This window comes from Lissotriton vulgaris, chromosome 2_1, assembly GCF_964263255.1.
Source record: "Lissotriton vulgaris chromosome 2_1, aLisVul1.2, whole genome shotgun sequence".
In the NCBI taxonomy this organism is placed as follows: domain Eukaryota; kingdom Metazoa; phylum Chordata; class Amphibia; order Caudata; family Salamandridae; genus Lissotriton; species Lissotriton vulgaris.
In genome coordinates this window covers 1,845,328,927-1,845,349,764 of record NC_141687.1, presented here as the reverse complement: position 1 = coordinate 1,845,349,764, position 20,838 = coordinate 1,845,328,927, and the positions used below count along the sequence as shown (strand labels likewise).

Sequence of the window (20,838 nt, the reverse complement as noted above, 5' to 3'; positions counted from 1 at the left end):
TCTTTGCTCTCTTTTAGTAGTAATGGATTCCCAGAGTTCTACGGGTCATAGATCACTCCTTTGTTTGGCATGCGACATACTGCTTTCAACCGCTCTGTAGGCCTAAGCCGGCAACATTGAGGAATATCTTCTTTAGATGGTGTGGAGTGGGATCGATCACACAGTTATGAGAGACGGTTGAAGAGACGAAGAGCTGTGTGGGCCTCCAGGGCCAAGATATTATCAATGTGCGCCTGGGCGGGAATGACTTTATAATGCTGGGTCGAAAAGATTTGAGGGAATCTGTCTTGAAGGAATTCACATGGTGAGGTTGGTAATTTCCAGGTGCTTGCATAGTGTGCTCCCACATGATCCATGTAGGAATCTATGGCCCTGGTATTGAGTCCAGGGCCATTAATGTATTGGTTCCGCGGATTAATGCAGAGTTGGTTAAGTAGTGTCCCAGGCTTGGTCATTTGAGACCTATTTTCCATAAATAAATAGCAAGAGAACACATGTTTTATGGTGAAGGTGTACATTTATTCCATCAGGGAATTGACCTCTTTATCAAATCAACAGCATCTGGAAATTTGCTGGACCTTTGTTTGTTAGTGAAGAAGGCAAAGGACTTCAGTGCCCTGGTGCCTTTGGCTCTTGTTGTGGGATAGCAGCACGCAACAGTAAATGACACCAAGGACAGATATATTCACCATAAATTAATTTGTAGGACAGAACTGAGGTGACAGACAGCCATTCTTATACTGTAAGGACATTCACACCTGGTTGGTAACATAGGCTCAGAGTTCACCACTATAGAACAGGAGTCAGTATCCCCAGGTCTCACATTGTGTGGCCCCCTTTGGCAGCCTGCTGTTAGGTGGGGGGACAATGACAGGTGTCCAATGGTAGTGAGAGTTGGGGCTGCCTATCAGGGATACAGGTTATTTCACCAGTGTGGCCCAAGTGGAGTGTAGGAAATTTTACACCAAAGTTTTGTGCCATTTTCATGGAATGTCTCAATGTAAAGTATTTTTACAGCAATCATCTTTATTAACTGTCATTTTAAATAAGTGTGTTTTGTTGATTCTTAATGACAATATTGTAATGTGTGAGTTTTGTGCTTGTTCTGAAAATTATAGTTTCTGTATATTTTTTGTATGGCTTGTTGTAGGAATAAAAATGACCTGTGTACCCACAGTAAATGTTTGAGTGATATATTGGCCATGATTTGGTAGAGTTGGGCAGGCGTGGGGTCAAGACTGGGGGCTTCCAAGGTCTATTGACCGGCTTTTATTAGCTAGTATTGATCCAAAATAAATGCCTTTGCAAATCTTTTAGACCCTATGGCCCTGATTATGGGTCTAGCAGATGTCGGTTGGATTATAACTGCACTGGGTAAATACTGACACCGCAGGGTGAAGTATTTGCCAGGTGTGGTAAATCCCTCTTATTCTGAGTTTCCTCTCAGAAAATGGGGTGCAACAAGTGGAATTCTGTGCTTATCGCACCAAATTCTTTTAGAGAAGACAATGCAGTTTAGCAGTTTGGAGATAAGCACACGATGAAAAGCTGGGTAGATCTGTATGAGGGTACAATGAAGTACCCAGATTTTTCCTACCATCTGTGATGCTATGGTATTGGGTAAATCGGCCAGACAGAGCGTTACTCTTAACCAGGAAAAGTTAACTCTGTTCAGTATGATTTTAACAAACCTACTTACATCATTTTCATTCATGTTATCATCATTAGTGTTTAGGTGGCTGTTAAATTATGCCACAACATATGGTATTTCAGGGTTATCTAACTTATCTCTAAGTGGGACTATATTTGATTTGGTTTACTTTGCCTTTCTTCATTCTACTCTGGACTCTACTGTTGAGCAATGCAACATCTGCAGCAATGGTGCACTCTCTATTAATCCAGAATTTCAGATGATTATGGTCTAGAGGTACAGAATCTACATTTTTTATCTGCAGTTTGAGATTCTCGGAGCTTGGTTTTTACCAATAGTGCTTTTGATTCTTTTCAGCTTTTTTCTCTCTCTTTGGTACCAGGTGAATATAATGTTAAATTAGGACATTTTAAGACCATGATTGCTTTGGATTCCACAAAATGCAGGAATGCTAAAGACTCAAATATTCAGAACCTGGAGAGTTCCTAACCAACAAGACAGCAAAGCAGATCGTAGCATGCATGGCCTGAGTGTTTTTAGGTATGGAAACAGCATAGACAATTCTGGAACCAAATGAAATTTAGGAATTAAAGATGGCAAAGCAGTTCCTTGGACCCTCAGAGTCCCAAAGTATGGAAATAATACCTTCGATCATAAACATCTGAAGCCAGAGGGGCACGGTCTTTGGCCCGGTCTGCAGTCACAACACTGTGGACAACTATAAGTCATGCGGATATATCCGAACATATCCCTAGGCTACGGACCCAGCGATTTCTTGGTAGAGATTATACCTCATTTCCTACCTTCACATCATATCCTATGCCATGAGCCCTACATATCTGGAAGAATACGTTGTAGTACACTGTGGACAGATTGCTGTGCTTCAGATGGGAGCTCATCACAGTGCAGCGGCTACTGCTTACTGCCACCTGAAAAAGAACAGAGATCTTTAATACAAGGAGCACAGTTATTAATGTGCTATGATCACCATATATAAAGGGCATGTATATCGCTTTCGAATACGCAAAACAAACAATACATAATTTCTGCATCATCTAGCATAAGCTTAGCACACATCACGTGACAGCATCAATTTACTTAGGCGAAACGCAGATACAGAGATCATTTCAAAGGTTTGCGGTGGCTTTGGGGGAAACATGGATACCCCATGGAGTGTTCAGCTCAAATCACCTAGGTAGCATCTCCCCAGGCTCACCTCCCACATATATACATCATAAAACGTTTCCAGGGCCTCTGTGTATAGGCATCTCCCTTATCTGTTATGCTAACAATTTTATAAAGCGTGACTGCTACCCATGGGGTGTCTTGCTGCTTCGAACGCAAGCAGAGCAAAGAGAGTAACAGACAGGGAAAAAGCAGGCAGATCTAGACTACCGTGGGGTAATATTGGGGCTGTATTGCCACTGGGAGTGTATCGCGAAGCTTTGATGCAGTCACTGTGATGGATTTGTTCCCCGTGCAAACCAAACACGTATGTAGCGAGGAACCACTAGCAAATTAGCCCCAGCTGATTATATATAAAGTGTGAGCCAGAATGTCTTGATGGACCTTCTCCACCTCTTCCCTCCATCGCCCCCTGTCAATCACAATCCATATTCAGCATTCAATCATTCCACTTAGCACTGACCCGCCAGCATAGAACCATTTCCTGCTTGTTTTTGTTAAATTCTTTTTTATTAAGTTTTACAAATAACAACATTGGGCATGCTCAATTATCATATCACTTACCACCTCATCACATAACATTCAGTACCCTTCACAATGAACTGTTAACTCCCTAGCTAAATTGATCGATTTCCTGCATCACATTGTATTCGTGTTTTTGCACACCCTGGCAAACCTTCCAAACATCTATGCACTGTTAGAAGCCAACTGATCTTGTGGCTACTTCTGGACTTTCAAACCTGGAATCTAATACCAACTGTGGCACGTGATCAGAAATCATGTATTTCTTTTGAAACTTCTTGGTGTTGTCATTCTCAAATCATCTCTAAACCCCCTTGGTGTATATTCCCCTGAGCCAGATTTAGACTATATCAATACTAATCTGTATGTAAACATGCATAGACTATATTAAGGCTATTTAGACTTGTTAAGCTGATTAGACTATCACCACCTCACCAATTGCCAACATCTATTGTAGCAACAGTCAACTACTTAACAAATCCAGTGCCCATAGGCACAGTGGAAATTCCTCCATACCCCTCATGTACGTGTAATCCAGAGGGTGAGGTGTCCATCTAGTCATTCACCATGTCTATGTTTCAGTGGGCACTGATGTGATCTAGCCAAGGTCGTCTACCATGCTCTCGCATACCACGATTCTTTGCTTCTCGGAATCTTTGCAACATGGAACCCCATCTGCACCTGTGTCTCCTCGACTGCTGGGCCCACCACAACAGCCACGGGCCTCGTGTCCAGTTGCTCCCTTAAATGTGCTAGGCCTACACCAATAGGAATGAAGAACAAAACCAGAGACTGGAGAGACTCAGATGAGCCAATGGCTCATTTAATCCTACAGAAGTCTGTCTTTTGTGTTTCCCTACCCACATGCTTTTCACCACCGATGAACTGTCGCCTGCCTGCCCACTCACCCATGTACTATAGTTGATAAAATTCCAGTGGTGTCATACAGTCCTCATCTTCCCGTGTACTTTGCCAGTCTCCCTTTCCCTCGTTGGCATCCCTATACAGACACCCTTCTCTTGTCCAAGTTATCCATTCTCTCTTTGTTGCTATTGCTTATCCTGGCAGCCTCGGACCACTAGGCTACTGTGATGGGGAGGGGAGAAGGGAGGTGGAGAAAGGGCGAGATGTGTTTATGGCCGACATGGAGAATGAGCTCACGCCTGTCCCTGACACTGACAATGAGCCCACACGTGGCCCTGACACTGATTCACAGCCTGTGACACAGCTGAAGTCCTGACATAACACATTTATGGCTGAGAATTAATCATGGCTGTAAAACTGCGGGCATTAATAACCCATTCCTCAAATCATTAAACGGGAGAAAGAACCATAACCGGGAAAGCCTGACAGCAGCTGCGCTCCCTGCAAGGGCGCGAAAGGCTCCTGCGACCCGCCCGGGCTCTCTCTGGCAGTGCTTGTTGTTGTTGCTAAAGCTAATTAGTATCTGCACAGAGAGGAATCTGATTTGGTTTCATATAGGAATGTGGTTAAAGGAAGAGGGTGGTTCCATTGGTCCCCGAGATTGGGAGCGGGCGGTCAGAGGATCCGTTCAGTAGAGGGGGCGCTCTGCTTCCTGAGATGGCAGCCTGTCACTGCTCTCTGTGGTATGACCATACTTGCTGTGAGGGCGCGGGCATGCCCCTTGTGGCCCAGGGGATATCATGCCACGCGCCCCAGTAATGGACCTCAGGGGAGGAGAGCGTGTACCCTGAGAGGGGTCTCTGATCTCTGTGGACCTCTGAGGGAGCTTTGCACCCAGCAGGAAGAGTCACTATGGAGGCAGAGATACAATCTCTCTACCAGTTGGATCTTCGTTTCCTGTGGTAGGTTAGGTACATCCTTCCACAGAGAGGAATACCCTATGTTTCATATGAAAATGACTAGATCTCTGTGATCTGGGGGCAAAGCAGCATGTCACCGGAAGGGGTCAGTGTGCTCTGGCACTTTGAAGGAGGATCCTTCTGGCCCAAGTGAGTCTCACACTGCATTGCAAGGGGAACTGTGCTGGAGATGGGGAGATACCGCACTGCCATGGGGGAGGACCATCATCCCAGAGAGGAGGGACCATGCACCCTGTGCTAAGCGAATCCCTCTTTCCTGCAGGGAAGAAAAGGGATTACGTGGACAAACTCTTCTGAGTTTGGTCTTAAAAAGAGGATTTTTTTGATTTTCATCAGTTATCAATCATTTTGTCCCAACCCCTCTCACTCCCTCTTAAGCAATGAATGTGATATGTCGCCCAAGTAGCATACATGGGCATGACAGACAATATCAATGTCAGATATTCTTGTAAAGCGCACAACTCACCGGGAGGTCTCATGGCGCTAGCAGCAAAATGACAGTGAAACGGACAGTAACCTGATACCTAAAGCGAACTTATTGGGGAAAGAGCCAAGATTTCAGCTTTCTACGAAAGCATTTATGATCAACTATGGATGAAATGTGTGACGGCAAATTGTTCCATAGCGTGGGGCAAGGTAAGAAAATGAATGGCTACCATTACGGGAGGTTCGAATGCGAGGTTGAACAAGGTATGATTTAGTACCAGACCTTAAAGACCTTCCTGGTACATACCATTGGAGTTTTTTTGCTAGGTAGCTTGGGCCAATATCATATTTTGTCTTGTGTGTAAGACTTAACCCCTTCGACGCTGATGACGAGCTGGGCTCGTCATGGCGTAGCCTCCTCGCACGCTGATGACGAGCCCAGCTCGTCACGTAAAGTGCGTTTCCGCAAAACCCAGCGTGAGAGCGGAATTCCGCTAGCGCGCATGGTGTTAAGATTTTGAAATGGCCTCTTTGTCGCACCGGGAGCCAGTGGAGGGTTTTAAGACTCGGGGCGGAAGGAGATCTAGGGGGCAAGATTAAGAATAAGTCTGGCTGCGGTATTTTGAAGAATCTGGCGCTTGGAAAGCAGGTCCTCATTAAGTGCTGTAAACAAAGCGTTTCCATAATCAAGACAGCTAATAACAAGACCCTACACCAAAGGTTTCCTTGCTTCAATGGGTAGCCACTTAAAGATTTTACGGAGATTACGCATAACCCCATAGCAGACGCCTAAGACCTGGTTAAAATAGGATTTCATGGACAGGGAACTGTCAATGGTAATGCCTAGGTTACGTACTGCTGACTTGGGAGAAGGACATGTACCTAACTCAGGAGGCCACCAATCCTACGCCCAGAATTGCTCAGATCTACCAAATAGGATAATCTCAGTCTTGCTGGTATCGTAATAATACAAATGTTTGAGCAACTGTCCCCCATGCCATGTGAGTTTGTGAAGCTGCCAGGCATTCTGCGTTTAAACTGCTGCTCCATGATTGTCGCTTTCTTCCTCTCTCGACCCCTCTACAAGGGGGCAGGCAGTTCCATCAAAAGCACATGAGCACTAAGGGCACGCAAAGTTGCCTAGGTTTTTCTTGTGCCCTTTGGTTTATTTCCCCAAAAACTATAAAATCTCACATAATTCTACGTAAATTAAACTCTTGCATGAACATATTAACTTTTAAATGTTTTAAGATTGCACACTGACTATTTTCAACATTTTGTAATCAAATGTTCCAACAATGAGTAAAATCTAATCTAACACTAACAGGCAAAAAACTTGCGGGCTAGCTGCCAACCACGGTTTCACAGTGCTTGCAAAAACATAAGGCACAACCAGATTTATCACTAGCCAACAATTGTGTGAGGCACACTATACTCGGGCATAAGCAAAGAGGCATCAGTGAAACTCTGCGAAACACGTGAAGGACAATAATGAGAGGTACTTGAAACTCCGCACACAATAAAAATTAAGCAAGTCCCAACGCATGCCCCTAGGAACTATTGAGCAAATGCTTAGTCTCCAACTATAAAAAAAAAAAGGCCATAGTATCTCAGTTACTTGGTGTATCAATAGTAATACCAGCTCCTACGTGAAAAAGATGGAACCGTTTCCATACCCCAAGCAGCGCTGTCTAATAAATGATAAGTGTGGGCTAGAAAATACAGATGAAGCTTACACGATAGCAAAGGATCTCCCAATCAAAAGGAGTTTCAGACCTAAACTCCAGAAAGTACAATTATTGATAGCAGTAGCAAAGCAGGAAACGTTTAAATTGTGACTCTAACATGTTGTTCTAGACCTAAGTACTGACCTGCATCAGCTCGACATAGTCTAATGCCACAATGGACAGAGCATCCACCCCCCGAATGGGGGAATGCACACGACGCTTAGGATCTGGGCCCCGTGGACCGGGACTCGTGCGATCCAGCGGGGTGTGCCTAAACCGGATCCGGTCTTCATGCCTACCGACACCGCATCACTAGATTGGCGGGCGGCCTGAAGCGCGCCACTGCTGGGTGCTGCCGCCGGGGTGGGGTATAAAGACCCCTTGCCCTTTGGCCTTGGCCTTTTTCCTTAACTGGCCATCCCGGCGACGGAGCGGACCAGCGCGGCAGCTTCTCCCTCCCACTGACCCTAATTATAGGCTTAGTAGGGGTCAGAGGGGTCTATAATACATGTCACCCCCCCAGTTAGCAGGGGGAGAGTCCTTCAAAAGCAGTCCTTCAGAAGCAGTCCCCCCCCCCCCCCCCCCACCCCACCCCAAGGGGTAAGGTTCGGCAGTCCTGGCCCAACTAGAGGATGTATACCAGCTTGCGGGCTAGGGCGCACGTTAAATCACGGTGTCGCCACTGGGTGCCCTGCTCCTGCCCACATTTATCGCAGCCCCCTGGTGTTCGGGGGGCAGTGCCCATTGAGAGGACAAGCGTACAGGATCATGGGACCACCCCTTGCGGATGCAGGTGGTTGCACCTTGTGTGGTCCAATGGTGTTCAAGATTGCGAGGTGACCCCTTGGGGCGGAAGGGGGCTTCAAGATATTGTTCTTCAATTTTTCACACAAAGGTATTGTGTTGATAGTTTGTTTTGCACATGATTTTGTCACTTTGTACATGATTAGTGTACATATAATTTTATGATTTTTCTCGCACTTTTTCTTGTATTGTGTTGAATTTATCACATTTGCACAAATTTTGATATGCTAATGTTGAATAAAATGACCCACAAGCTAAGCCTATCTCGTGTCCTGTTGGTAACTCGTTTGGGTAGTGTTGGGGTCCGGTCCTATCGCGGATTACAGGTCCTATTTGAAACAGCCAGCTTTTTAGTTGTATGCAACACAGGGTGTGATTTTTGGGGATACCAAAGAGTGCATGATCGTTCCAGTATGTGGTAGTGAGCATAGAACAAGCATTGCTACCTAGACGAACTTTGCGTGTTTTACGCAGAACTAGTAGGGCTGGGCAGAGGAAGTACAGTGCAACAAGCAGACTGCAGCATACCATGTACAGCACTCCTGGAGAAAGACAGAGCCAGTGCCTGAGACAGCACTATGTTTAAAGAAGCGGCATCTGAAAATGGCCAAATTGGCAGGATGCTATCAGTGCAGGTGTTTTAAATGGCCCGCAAAGGAGGCAGAGCGACTGTGGCTCAGAATTAAGCAAACCACTGCATCATTTGCAGCCTGGAGGAAATATATTGTGGAAGCCCCAAATATAGTGGGTTTCTGTAACGCAGAAGAAACCATTGCTTGAACCACTATCATCTGACACGATTTAGGGAAACGCGGTATGATTTTCCTGAGAGTTTTCAACTGTAAAAAAACCACACACAATGAGCTGCAACTTAGAAGATTTGTTGATCAATGGCCTACACCAAGGTTCTTAACCTGTGGCCCACAGACCCCCGGGGGTCCCCGACGCCTATTCAGGGGGTCAAAGGTATTGTGGCAAATTAAATGACACTAGCAAGTTAATGCATTTAGATACATAAAGAAGTAAGATCGACGATTTGAAAATGCTCGGTAAATGTGAAGAAAATGGAAATTGGAGGCTAAAAACTTACGTTGGTATCCTTCGCCTGAATTGTAGGAGCAGAGCAAGTACAGCAGACATTGCTAATATGGACGACTGGTGGTCTCAATTGAATAAGTGGTAAGCCCCAACAAAATAAAGAGCACATATTAAGAGAAAAAAAAGGCAAAGTGATATGCTAGAATCTCGCTTCCTCTTTTAGAAAAAAAAAAAATTTGGAAAACTTCCAACATTTCCATTAATATTAAGATTTCGATTTTTGTATATTTTTTGTTTGTGGATTAAAAGACACATTTTATAATTTGTGCATCTCGTTGATGTTTACTTGTTTCTTTATCTTTATGTATAGTTTTAAAGCTCTAAAAATAAAAACATTCTTAGGCCGGGGTCCAGGAGTTAAAAGGTTAATAAACGCTGGCCTACACTGTTCCTCTCATCTTGAGAGAGTCCGTAAGTGTTCTATATGAAACTCAGCACACACCCACAGAAACCCTATTATCTATGTATCAGTAGGACTCACGGACCCACACACAGCTCTGGCAAAGCACGTCAACTATGATCCACAGTCTTATGCCACTTCAGACAAGAGTCCAACACTCAGCTCAATCAAAGCTCCCCCATTCATAATCTGCAGTGACGCCTCCTATTTGATATATAGGCCATTGCATATCTCTGCCAATGGACTCCGAAAAGGTATTAGATAATGCGGACGTCTTACAGAAAGATGGGCATAAAATACAGAGAGCCGCTATCCCAGCACACATTGTGATTTGCCACCCAAATCGCCACAGCCTCCTTAGTAAGAGCTGAGATGCTCTCACCGGTTCCACCTGCTCCATCCGTCGATGTCTTGGGCGGTCTGGGACCCTCGTCATTTGTGGCACCTGGAAAAGAGCTGCGGCGGCATCTAGTGTCCCCCTGGTCATGTACAACATGAGCTGCGTGTTGGACAGCTGGGCACTGTAGGAGAGGTCCAGGTCAGTCGCCCACACCTAAAGGACAAAGTGGACAAAAAACAAGAGACGACAATTAGTGGTACACAGTGTAGATGTCACTGCCATCAGTTGTATTGAGGTCATGCAACACAGTTGGGTATACGAAGGATTATGAGCAGGGCAGTGACTCTGCAATACCAGTAGGACCTAGAAAGACTTAACTAATAAGACAGGCTGCACTTCATTGTAATCTTAGCCCTGTCCTGACAGTTGGAACTTCAGAAGCTGCTACCAGCCTGATCCTCTATGCAAGGGGTGTCCAACCTTTTAAATGGTAGGGTAGGTTACAATGTTTATTGTTATTATTTTTAGTAGTCCACATACGCACAGCAAGAGAGTCCGACAATCTCAATGACAATTCATGGCGGAGGTGAAAGAGGGGCGGTATCCCTCCTCCCCAGGGAAAATGTGAACATAATAGGGCAAAATTGTGTATTTTCTATTCCAATTCGTCAGAAACCAATCAAAAAGTCACTTCTGAAAGGTAGCACGGCAGTTGAGAAGACAGCCCAGTCTTGTGTCACTACTGGGATACACATGCATTATAGAGATAAGAATACAGGTTAACTATGACTATGGAGGTCTCGGGAAATCTGGAAGGATGGCTAAGTGAGCAGAACTCTTGGTACAGCCAAAATGTGGGGTTCCAGAGGTCTCGAGTTTGGATCCTGCGGTCTAGACGGAACCATCCATCCGTAAAAGGTGAATACAATGAGTATTAGAAATTGAATCATAGGGCCATCTGTTATTTATAGTACTTAGAAATGGTAAAAATGTGGTGCTTGGCGCTATGTATAATTAAAAAAACGATTATCTTATAGCTGGAGAGCTGTGCAAGCCAGCAACAGGGTGTGATTCGGGACAGCGGCGCACTGTTAGAGTTCTGTGATATCTCATATCTGAATACCACGGGTGCCCTATGAATGTCTTAAAAATGGTTTATCTATGCTGGATAAACTTTACTAAAATATATGCATGCTTTAAACTGGAGACAGGATTTGGAGTTTTGCAACTCGCTCAGCCTGCAGTTAGGTTCAATCTCCCTCCGTCCCCGCTTTTTTTCCTGCCTTCTTCTCCCTTGATCATGGGTAAAAGCAAGTTAGAAGGTACCACTGGCAGCCTCGTCGGTTACAGTGCACCCAGCTTTAGATATCAGTCACTGATGAGACTGATGCTATCCACGATAGCCGCAATGCATGCTAGATGAGGTCAAACATTTGACCAATCAGAGAATAATATGGGGGGTTAATGTACCTGCTGCAGATCTTGCATGGACCCTGCAAGTCGCTTGTCCATATGATAGAATGAAAAAGAGGGGATTCAGCATTTAATACGCTGCTCATAAGTTACTAACTGCTGCTTCCAAGTGTGTGCCCTGGAAAGCAAGCGGCTGCATTTAGCCAGCAAGGAAAACATTTTAATTCCGTTGTGAAGAATGAAACACTCTTATATTCTGCATAAAGAGTAGAATTTACAGTATTTTTGCTTTATCTGAATGTGTTACTGTACATTTATGTACTGAGAATGAAATAGTGTGTGTACAAACCTAACAACACTCATAAGTCAACTGAACTGAATCCTTGCAGGCTTAATGCAAACATATATTTTTCTGAGGTCGATCAAACAAGTACAACTTATCGTAAATAACACCTACCATTACATGCCTAACGGAATTCAGTCTGTATTGTGTTTTATATAAATAGCCATTACTGACATAATTATACAAATGGCACTTTATACATATGTATGGCACTGTATATTTCACATAACAGGCCCGACTCACAAAGCCGCTTCCAGTCGTAAAAATATCTTTACAGGTGGAAGTAGCTACATTCACACCCCTGTGCGTTCACAAAACGATTTCCAGCATGTGTAAATATTTGTACAAGTCTGTAACTGTATGACTCAACTTCATAAGATTAGGTAGTAGCAAGAAATCCCCACACAAGGGTTGAAAGTAGGGTGTGGGGGGCAGTGGGATGAAGGCATGATTTGCAATGTGAGTTTGGTAACACCCACAACTTCGTGAGTTTATGAGCATTTACAAACTCCTTTCTGACTCTTTTGTACCCTGAGAGCAGAGTTGCTCCTGTAGACGGCTTGAATAAATCCCCTTGCAGAGAGGCAAGAGGAACTGAATGTTTCCAAACTTGGAAAGGTAGAGGGGAACGTGTGTTCCCATGAGGAAAATATTTGCACCGTGATTAAAACAAAGAAAGTGCAACTGCACATTGGGGTTGGCTTGTCCCACTAAGGAATGGCATTGCGTGAGCGATTCGATATTGCTAACACCTTAAAAATGTATATGACATACTCCAGTGAATGGTTGCGAATTACAACACGGAGTTAACGTGCAGCCATTCCGTAGGGAGATTAACAGGTACAGATAACTATGTCTTTCGTAATCGGCCCAATGTGTTTTAAATGGGAAAGGTAGTTTTCGTGCCTGTACTGAAGACAGGATGCAACTTACCTTGCAGCAAGCAATTGCAAATGCAATTGCAAATGCAAAAGCAAATGCTTCTGATGATCAAGAGCATGGAAAAGCGCATGCTTAAATACTGCAGATATGAGTGGGTTTAAGCTAATAATAAAGGCAATTGGCCTAATTGGTTCACTTGGAAAGGTTATGTGAAATGGCATAGATCTAATCTATTTATTATGAAAAGTTACAACAATGAAAATAGGCCTGACGTATTTAGTGTGAAAAGCATATGCAAGATGGCAAATAGGCCTTTAAGGGTGTATTGTTATTACACTTTGTTAAAGTTTGTAGGCAGGTATTTCTCACATATTGCCATAGTATACAAAGGTGATGGTTAACCACTCCACAAATCCAGGGTGTTAAAAAGATTTGAAATATGGGAATCAGTGTTATGCTCTCTTAGAGGGGGTGTTTTTGGCAGCTGTAATTTCATATTTATTTTGTGCGTATGTAGCTGCGTGGGAATTAAACTACTTTTTAGGTCTGCCGTGACAGGAGTAGCTGTCTGTCTGGTTCCTGTAATCAAAGTCATAAAACAATAAATACATAGAGGGACTTTGTGTCAACCCTTTTCAAAGATTTCTCTTTTGGGTCAATCCTCTTGGTTCTTTTGCCCTTAGCAGAGGGGCTTTGCCTGATCACATATGTACATCCATCTGAATATGTGTGCGATTCAATGTCCAGGCAGGTGAGTGAGCCAGTCTAAGTTTCCAGTTTTCTTCTTTTATAAGTGCTCTTTTATCTCATTCCCTCACCATTTAAAATGTTTAAGCTCCCCAAACACCCCAGCTCATTTCTTCTTCAGTGTACTGTATCTTACAAGGCCACTGTTCCTAAATCAGTCAGCCGTTTTGGAATGGTATTGTCCATAGTGTATCACTGTTTTACTATTCCATGATGGCTGCCATGTTCAGAAGCAACACGACAACAGTTTTGTTTCAGTACAGAAATTATACATAATGCAAAATGCCATTCCCTTATGGCCGTCCAGAACAATGCTTTCTGAACCACCTTCTGAGAATGCTATTGTCCATACTATGTCATTGTTTTACCATTCCAATAAGTTTGCCTTGTTGCTTCTAGACGTGATGGGCATACTAGAACTGTAACACAATATGCTATGCATAATACCACTTAATCATGGCTGCCAATTTGCCATGTTTAATTTTTCATTTTTTTTTATTGGGGATCCAGTGCTCAAGAAGGGAGGAATGCCATCAAAATAGCCCTCAAATAACAAGTCAAAACTATAAATCTCGCCTTCGAGCACTATTGTTCAAAGGCAAAATGTATAACTAGGTCTAATAAAAGCCCCTAATAATAAAAATACCAATTACAATTCACTATAAATAATCTGTTTTCTTGCCTTGAAGTCCTATCAAATGTGAACTGAATTGACTTTTAAGGGGCGAAAGGCAGAACTACATTGTTTTAACAGTCTCCGAGCTACAACCTGCACTTGTGTACAGTTTATCATTAGTAGTTGATGTGCAAAAAACATGTAAATGCATTTTTTGATTAATATTACCTTGGTGACAGACATTTTCAATATTTTTATACTCTGCATTATTTCCATTTTTTTCTCACATTACTTTATATATGTTTTGGGGCAGATTTATTTAAATTATTGAAAAACAAAGCCTATGAAATAAATATTTGTAAAAGAGAATAAGATGCTTTAAAATAAATGGTATAGTCTGAGCAACAGATGGCTATTCCTCATCGCGCACAACCAATCCCCATAAAAATGTAGACAATGTTTTTAGATCAACAAGAGCAATAAATATACTATTACCTTCGTGAAGACTTGTATATTGGAATGCAAATAACCTGAGAACCACTAATGATCATAAATCTCTAAAAGATTCTTACAAAAGGGGCACAATGACGTGAACCCGGCCATAGGAGACATATAAATATCATCTTTACATACTTATATTAAGAGCACTGCTGGATCCACAAAACGCGTTAGTCTGATCATAGCTACAGCCTTTCAAACAATGGGGGTATCTGATGCTCTCAGCCTCTTCACAATGAAACTCACTTTACATGTCCCAGAAACTGGAGATTATCACAGTCGGCCCTCATAACTGTATCTAACCCATGAACTCATGCACATATTATTCTCACCCACTACAATTACGAATTTACCAACACAACACATCTCTGGATAAGTAAAAGCAAGCACTCGCAAGCAATTTTTTTTACCATCCATATACTTAACCAACAAACCAAGGACAGCAACAGAACTCTCTGCTGTGTATAATTTCTTGTGTGTTGGAGTTAGTCACTGTAGTTATCTTATAAACCAATTCCATGCTGCTACATATATCCTATGTTTGTTCCCATGCCAGCTCCACTCTATATTACTCCATAATATTTGTTTTACTTCTCTACAATCTTCTTTTCTTTCATCGTCAGAAATCATTCGGATTACCAACCAAAGATTCAGCCAATATGCCAGGAATTCATTTATAAAATAGAAAATGTGTATGTATACTGTAGTAAGCACTGACCACCAATTATGTAGTATCACGTTTACTATGAATATAGTTTCTTATGTTTATCTTTATCTAGCATTCTCTTACTCTATTATATTGCAGTGATATCTTGAGTGTTCCTTAAAAAACATAATTAACTTCTTCAACCTTAAACAATAAATTAATGTTCTACCTACAAGGCGAATTGGCCCTTAGTCCTATGGGACAAACAGCTTCACTCCCCTCCATGTTAAATAAATACTTCATCTTTTCTCTAAGAGACCCATGTAAAAGACAGACTTCTTGGAATACACCAAAGATCACAAAGGACCATCAGAATATAGGCAAGAGGAGATATTTTCTATTCCATAATAGGGCATAAGATGGGTGAATCCTTACGAACATGAAAAAATTTAAACAAAGTGACTACTGTAAAATAGAACAGCATTTTATCCCTCCTTCCGACAGTGTGAAAAGGGTTCAAGCACTGGCTGAAATAGAGACACTTTCTGCTTTTTTAGTTGCATCCTCAGATGCAACAGTGTGTAATAACAAGTACTGCAAAAATCCTATCTCTGGAGCACAAGTTAGTTTGCGTGCAGCAGGAGTATGAATTGTGCAGTGTGCCTCCGAATATTCTTTGGATGCATTTCACTATAAAAAAAAGCCTGCAATAAGTTGCTCTAGAAAATATGGTTGCATAGAAGTAATACATGTAGTGATCTGCTCAGTAGACGCTGATGCTGCATTTTATAATTAATTTTAATCACTTTATCTCAGAATCGAATAGTTATAGCAATGCAGTAAATACTGCACCACAGGTACTAGTATTTCCCTGGCACGCTATTTGTAGTCCTAATAGGGGGTAACCTGTAACAAGACTGTGAGTTCTTCACAAAAATGTATTCGATCTATTTAAAACAGATCATAAAAGCATACATTAATCCAAAGTATTAAGCAGCATCTTATAAAACCATGTATACATTCAGGAATTTTGGAAGCTTAAAACAGGTTCATTAAATTGCCATACACATAGTAGAGATAGAGTCATAAAACCATTTAAAAACAAAAGAAAAAACTGTTAAAAAACGTAATTACCACTTAGTGGATCCTCGGGCCATATTACCTATGTGGGCCTAGTTTTATCCAGATTACCTTAGTTTAAGACAACAGCCTTCCACTTTTCCTTTTTCTCATGCAGGCCCACAAAAATGAGGCCAAGGAAAAGCAAACAAACGGTTCGGGGAGGGCCTTTAAGAAATACTTGAGAACAAAGACGGGTTCGGCTTAAGCGCAGTAAGGCTACGCCACATCTATATGAAACAAAACAGTTGCCAGTACTGCTCAAACCCTTTTATCATAGATTCAAGAGGCTGAGTTAATGATTCTCAGCTTTGAATGACCACTCTTTCAGTCAAATGTATCACAAAAGAAATGTTTTGTATAAATTTATTTTCATTTCTACTCGCAATTTTTTTAGAATTTTTTGAAATTGTTTTCTTATTTCTGTATGTCAACAAAAGACATTCACAATTAAGATATAAAGTAGCATCGAAAAAGAAGAATGAAACTATAAGAAAAAGTTATAGGTGTGTGCAATTAGATGTGGTGGGGGGTTGTGTAGGCAAAACAGGGAAGACTAACTACATATAATTCAAACGTTCTTCAAACGCACTGCACTTTACTCATCACACAAGCATTCTATACAATACCAAATACGTACAAGTGGTGAGGGGAGGGGTTGGAAAAGTGTATGGAGGGATGTGTAAAAAGGAAAAATAAGGAACTGAATGAATTGCTATTATTAATAAGGCCCCTGTTAGAATATATACAATTTGAGTGGGCCTAGGGAAACTGAAAACTCAAATCAGATTCTTGTCAAATTTCAGCACTAATTCTATAAATCAAATGCACTACATGCAAACGTCCAGTTGCAGATCAATGAATCTAGTGGCAAATAGTAATTGACAAAGTCATTACAATCCGAACAAGTGAAATATGTACAAGTGATGAAAAGGTCGACGCGTTTCGAATCCCATTAATCTGTGGGATTCTCCTCAGGACCGAAACAGAACTAATCTGAAAAACATAAAATTGACAAAAAAGGAGAGCTCAGTCAGGTCTCAACTCACAAAAGTGGCTCTCAATTTAACATTCAGCACAACACTCACACACGTAGCAACTGTAGGGGTTTCTAGTAGGTTTCTTTAGTGGAAACTGTGGACAAAAATAAAATGAATCTATAAGTCGCTGGCCCCAAGTATATATGGTATATAACTGTCCCCAAAAATGTCAGGTGAACTTACTGGGTCTGTTCTTGAATGCTCCTGGAACAATGGCGTCCTTAAGCCGGTCTCAGTAAATGAGAAACAAAGCATCCAGTCTTGTTTTTCTGGAAAAAACAAAACAAGGGAGGGAGAGCTCAATAAAAATAATCGCTCTCTTATGGACGCTTAATACAGTCTCCGTGGTTTTTAAATCATTGAACAATATAAACGGAGGTTGGGCGTCTCCGTGTATGTCGCCGAGTAATTTGCCAGAGATATGGTTACGAGTTGTCAGTCTCGGCAGACTCCGGTCTATTAAAAAAGTGGTTACGCCACATCAGAAGATCTAGCGCGCGGATTAAGTTGTAAACGCCAATACGGGGAACCGAGTTCTCTCTGGGCTCTTACCGTTGTTTTAGTCTTGATACCACGAAACACTTCTGGCAGTCTCCTTTGGCGCCGTGCTAATGCGTCATAGGACCGATGTTTAATAGTGTCGCAGTTGAAAACCCATGGGGTGATGGGATTTGTAGTTTTTTTGGTTTAAGCTCACTCGGATATATATATTAGGGTTACGTTTGAACTGGGTACTCCAAGGTGAAATATAAAGTAGTTGGCGCTTACTCGGATGTTTATATTACGGTGATGTGTCAGAAAAAGATTTATGAATTATTCTTTAATGACAATTAGAGCCTTGTGCTGATCCAATCAAAAAATGATTAAATTTAACAGAAACACAAAAATACAGTGTAACTCCGTAATTAATGGCACAGATGTCGGAGTCCCGTGGAATGATAGGATACATAGTTTATTACATCGATGAATCTCATTCTGATGTATCCCTTGAGATTATGTTTGAACCGAGGGAGTCAAAAAAATATATATGTTTGTGGGTTATTCATAGACCGCGAGTGCTCAACTCAATAACAGCTTGAATTAACCAACGCAAATACTGCAATTTCGCTTTGAAATTTGTCTGAGATTGAATGTATCAAAATGGAACATTAAATCACAAAGTAACAAGCGTCTTTGGTGGTTGGAATGGCGAAGTCGCTGTCCTTAAAATGGAGCATGTAAGTGTGGCATTAAGGCCTACAGATTGTAGAGTTCTGACATTTCATTAAGTCCATTAGTTGCACAATTAAATTTGAGTATCAACATAGCTTCTCTCTGTTTTAGTTTTGCTTCCAGGTCACCACCTCTTTTGTCAGGGTCAATTTTAGAGATGACCGTCCATTTCAAGTCGGTGTCATTATGTCCTTTGTCTAACCAATGCTGTACTAATGGTGCTTTGAGTACCTTCTTTTTAATTCTTGATTTATGTTGTGAGATTCTTTGTCGTACCTCTTGATTTGTTTTTCCAATGTATAACTGGTTGCACGGACACATTATCCCGTACACAACATTGCGGGTTTTACAGTTAGTGAAACTGTCATGTTTCCAAAAGGTACCGTCATGTTTGAATAGTGATCCTTCCATTGTTGATGGACAGTTGACACATGTCCCACATTTATGATGTCCTTTAATAGGTGGTAAACCTACATAATCTCTCAATGTCGGATTTTGAGCTTTTGGTACTGTAGCCCGAACTATCTGATTGGCAATGCTCTTATCTTTTTTAAAAGCAAACAGAGGTTCATTGTTGAATTGGGGATCCAGTTCCTTCAATAAATGCCAATTTTGATGGATGGTCTTTTTTAGCCAGTTTGATGAGGGACAGTAGATGGAGACACAGACAATTCTTGACTGTTTTTCCCGTTCTCTCTTTCTTAGCAGTTCTTCCCGTGGAGTCCACCAGGCCCTTTTCTGCGCTTGTTTCAGGAGTTTAGAAGGATATCCTCTTTGTAGTAGTCTTTCTCTCAATACGTTGGCGTGCTCTGTATATTCTTCTTTGAATGTACAATTTCTCCTAATTCGGAGGAATTGTCCCACCGGTAGATTATGTTTAAGGCTTCTCGGGTGGTTACTTGAGAAGTGAAGCGCTTTATTTCTATCAGATTTTTTCCGGTATAAAGTTGTCACCAATTGGCCATTTGTGCAATAAACTTCTACATCCAAGAAGGTGAGTCTGGTTTTTGAGAACTGGATGCTAAATTGAATGTCTCTGGTTCTATTATTTAGCCATCCGTGGAAGTTGCTAAGTTGCTCTTCATTTCCTGTCCAGGTCAAAAAGATGTCATCTATGAACCGGATCCATCTTCCGATCCATTCTTTGTAAGGGTTGTTATTGTATACAAAAGTCCAAAGGTCTCTTCGTACTGGCTCATAAATAGTACGGCTAGCTCAGGAGCGAAGGGGCAGCCCATCGCCACTCCCTTGATTTGGAAGAAGAAATCCTCTTTGAACTTGAAGTAATTCCTAGTGAGTGCCATTTTTGCGAGCTCGAAGATGAATTGGGTTGGGATCTTAGTTGGTCTGTCTCTCTGGTCTAGGTATACTTCCAAGACCTCCAAGGCCTGATCCTGAGGGATTTGTGTGTATAACGACACAATGTCCATGCTAACAAGTAGATCATGATTTTCATTGAATGGTAAGCTACTCAATTTATTGATAAAATCTGTTGTGTCTCGTAAATATGATTTGACTTGTGGCATGAATGGTTTTAAGAAAAAATCTATACATTTAGAGACTGGTTCGAAGAGTGACTCACAGCCGAAAATGATTGGTCTCCCTGGTGGCGATCTTTCATCTTTATGTACTTTGGGTAGTACATAGAACAATGGTATGCGAGGGTGTCTATTTTGTAGATACTCAAATTCATTTTTGCCAAGAAACCCCTCTGCAAACCCTTTATTTAAAATCGAGAATAGTTCATTTTGAAGTTCTTGGGTTGGGTCATAGTCGAGTTTGCGATAACATTCCTGATCTGTCAATTGACGGGTCGCCTCTGCTACATATTCATTCCTCCCCCAAACGACAATAGATCCGCCTTTATCGGCTTGTTTTATTATTATGTTGTCGTCGTTTTTTAAGTTGCATAGCGCCTCTTTTTGTGCTTTAGAGAGGTTTGGTTTGATGTAATTCTGCCTCTTTTTTTCTTCGGATGAAATGGCAGAGAGTACTGTTTTTTCAAAGATAGTTACTTCCTTTGGAACCTTGTATGCAGGTGGACAGAAATTAGATTTTTTCCTTAATCCTGTTGTTTCTGAGCTTGTAGTGGAGTCCTTTCCAGAGAAGAAGGTGGTTAGTCTAATTTTCCTGCAGAATTCAATGAATTCTGTTTTTAATCTGACAAAGTCCATGGTTTTGGTGGGCACGAATGTTAGTCCTTTTTCCAGTACACTTCTTTCAGTGTCAGTAAGAGACCTAGAAGAAAGGTTGTAAATTGAGGATTCTTTTAGTTTTTGTAGTTTTGTCTCCTTGTCGACATTTCCCATGGCTGTTGATATCTTG

At 41.8% G+C, this 20,838-nt stretch overlaps 1 protein-coding gene across 1 annotated transcript in view; it reads right to left on the bottom strand.

The window, feature by feature from the left end:
* The window catches only part of IQCH (IQ motif containing H), a 1,013,078-nt gene that overhangs the window by 16,574 nt on the left and 975,666 nt on the right, over nucleotides 1–20,838 (bottom strand). The window contains exons 17-18 of the mRNA XM_086958009.1: nucleotides 10,040–10,210; nucleotides 2,455–2,580 (exon numbers count right to left, since the gene is read on the bottom strand). Of these exons, the coding sequence (XP_086814135.1) occupies nucleotides 2,455–2,580; nucleotides 10,040–10,210 (297 nt within the window). The remainder of the gene's footprint in view (nucleotides 1–2,454; nucleotides 2,581–10,039; nucleotides 10,211–20,838) is intronic.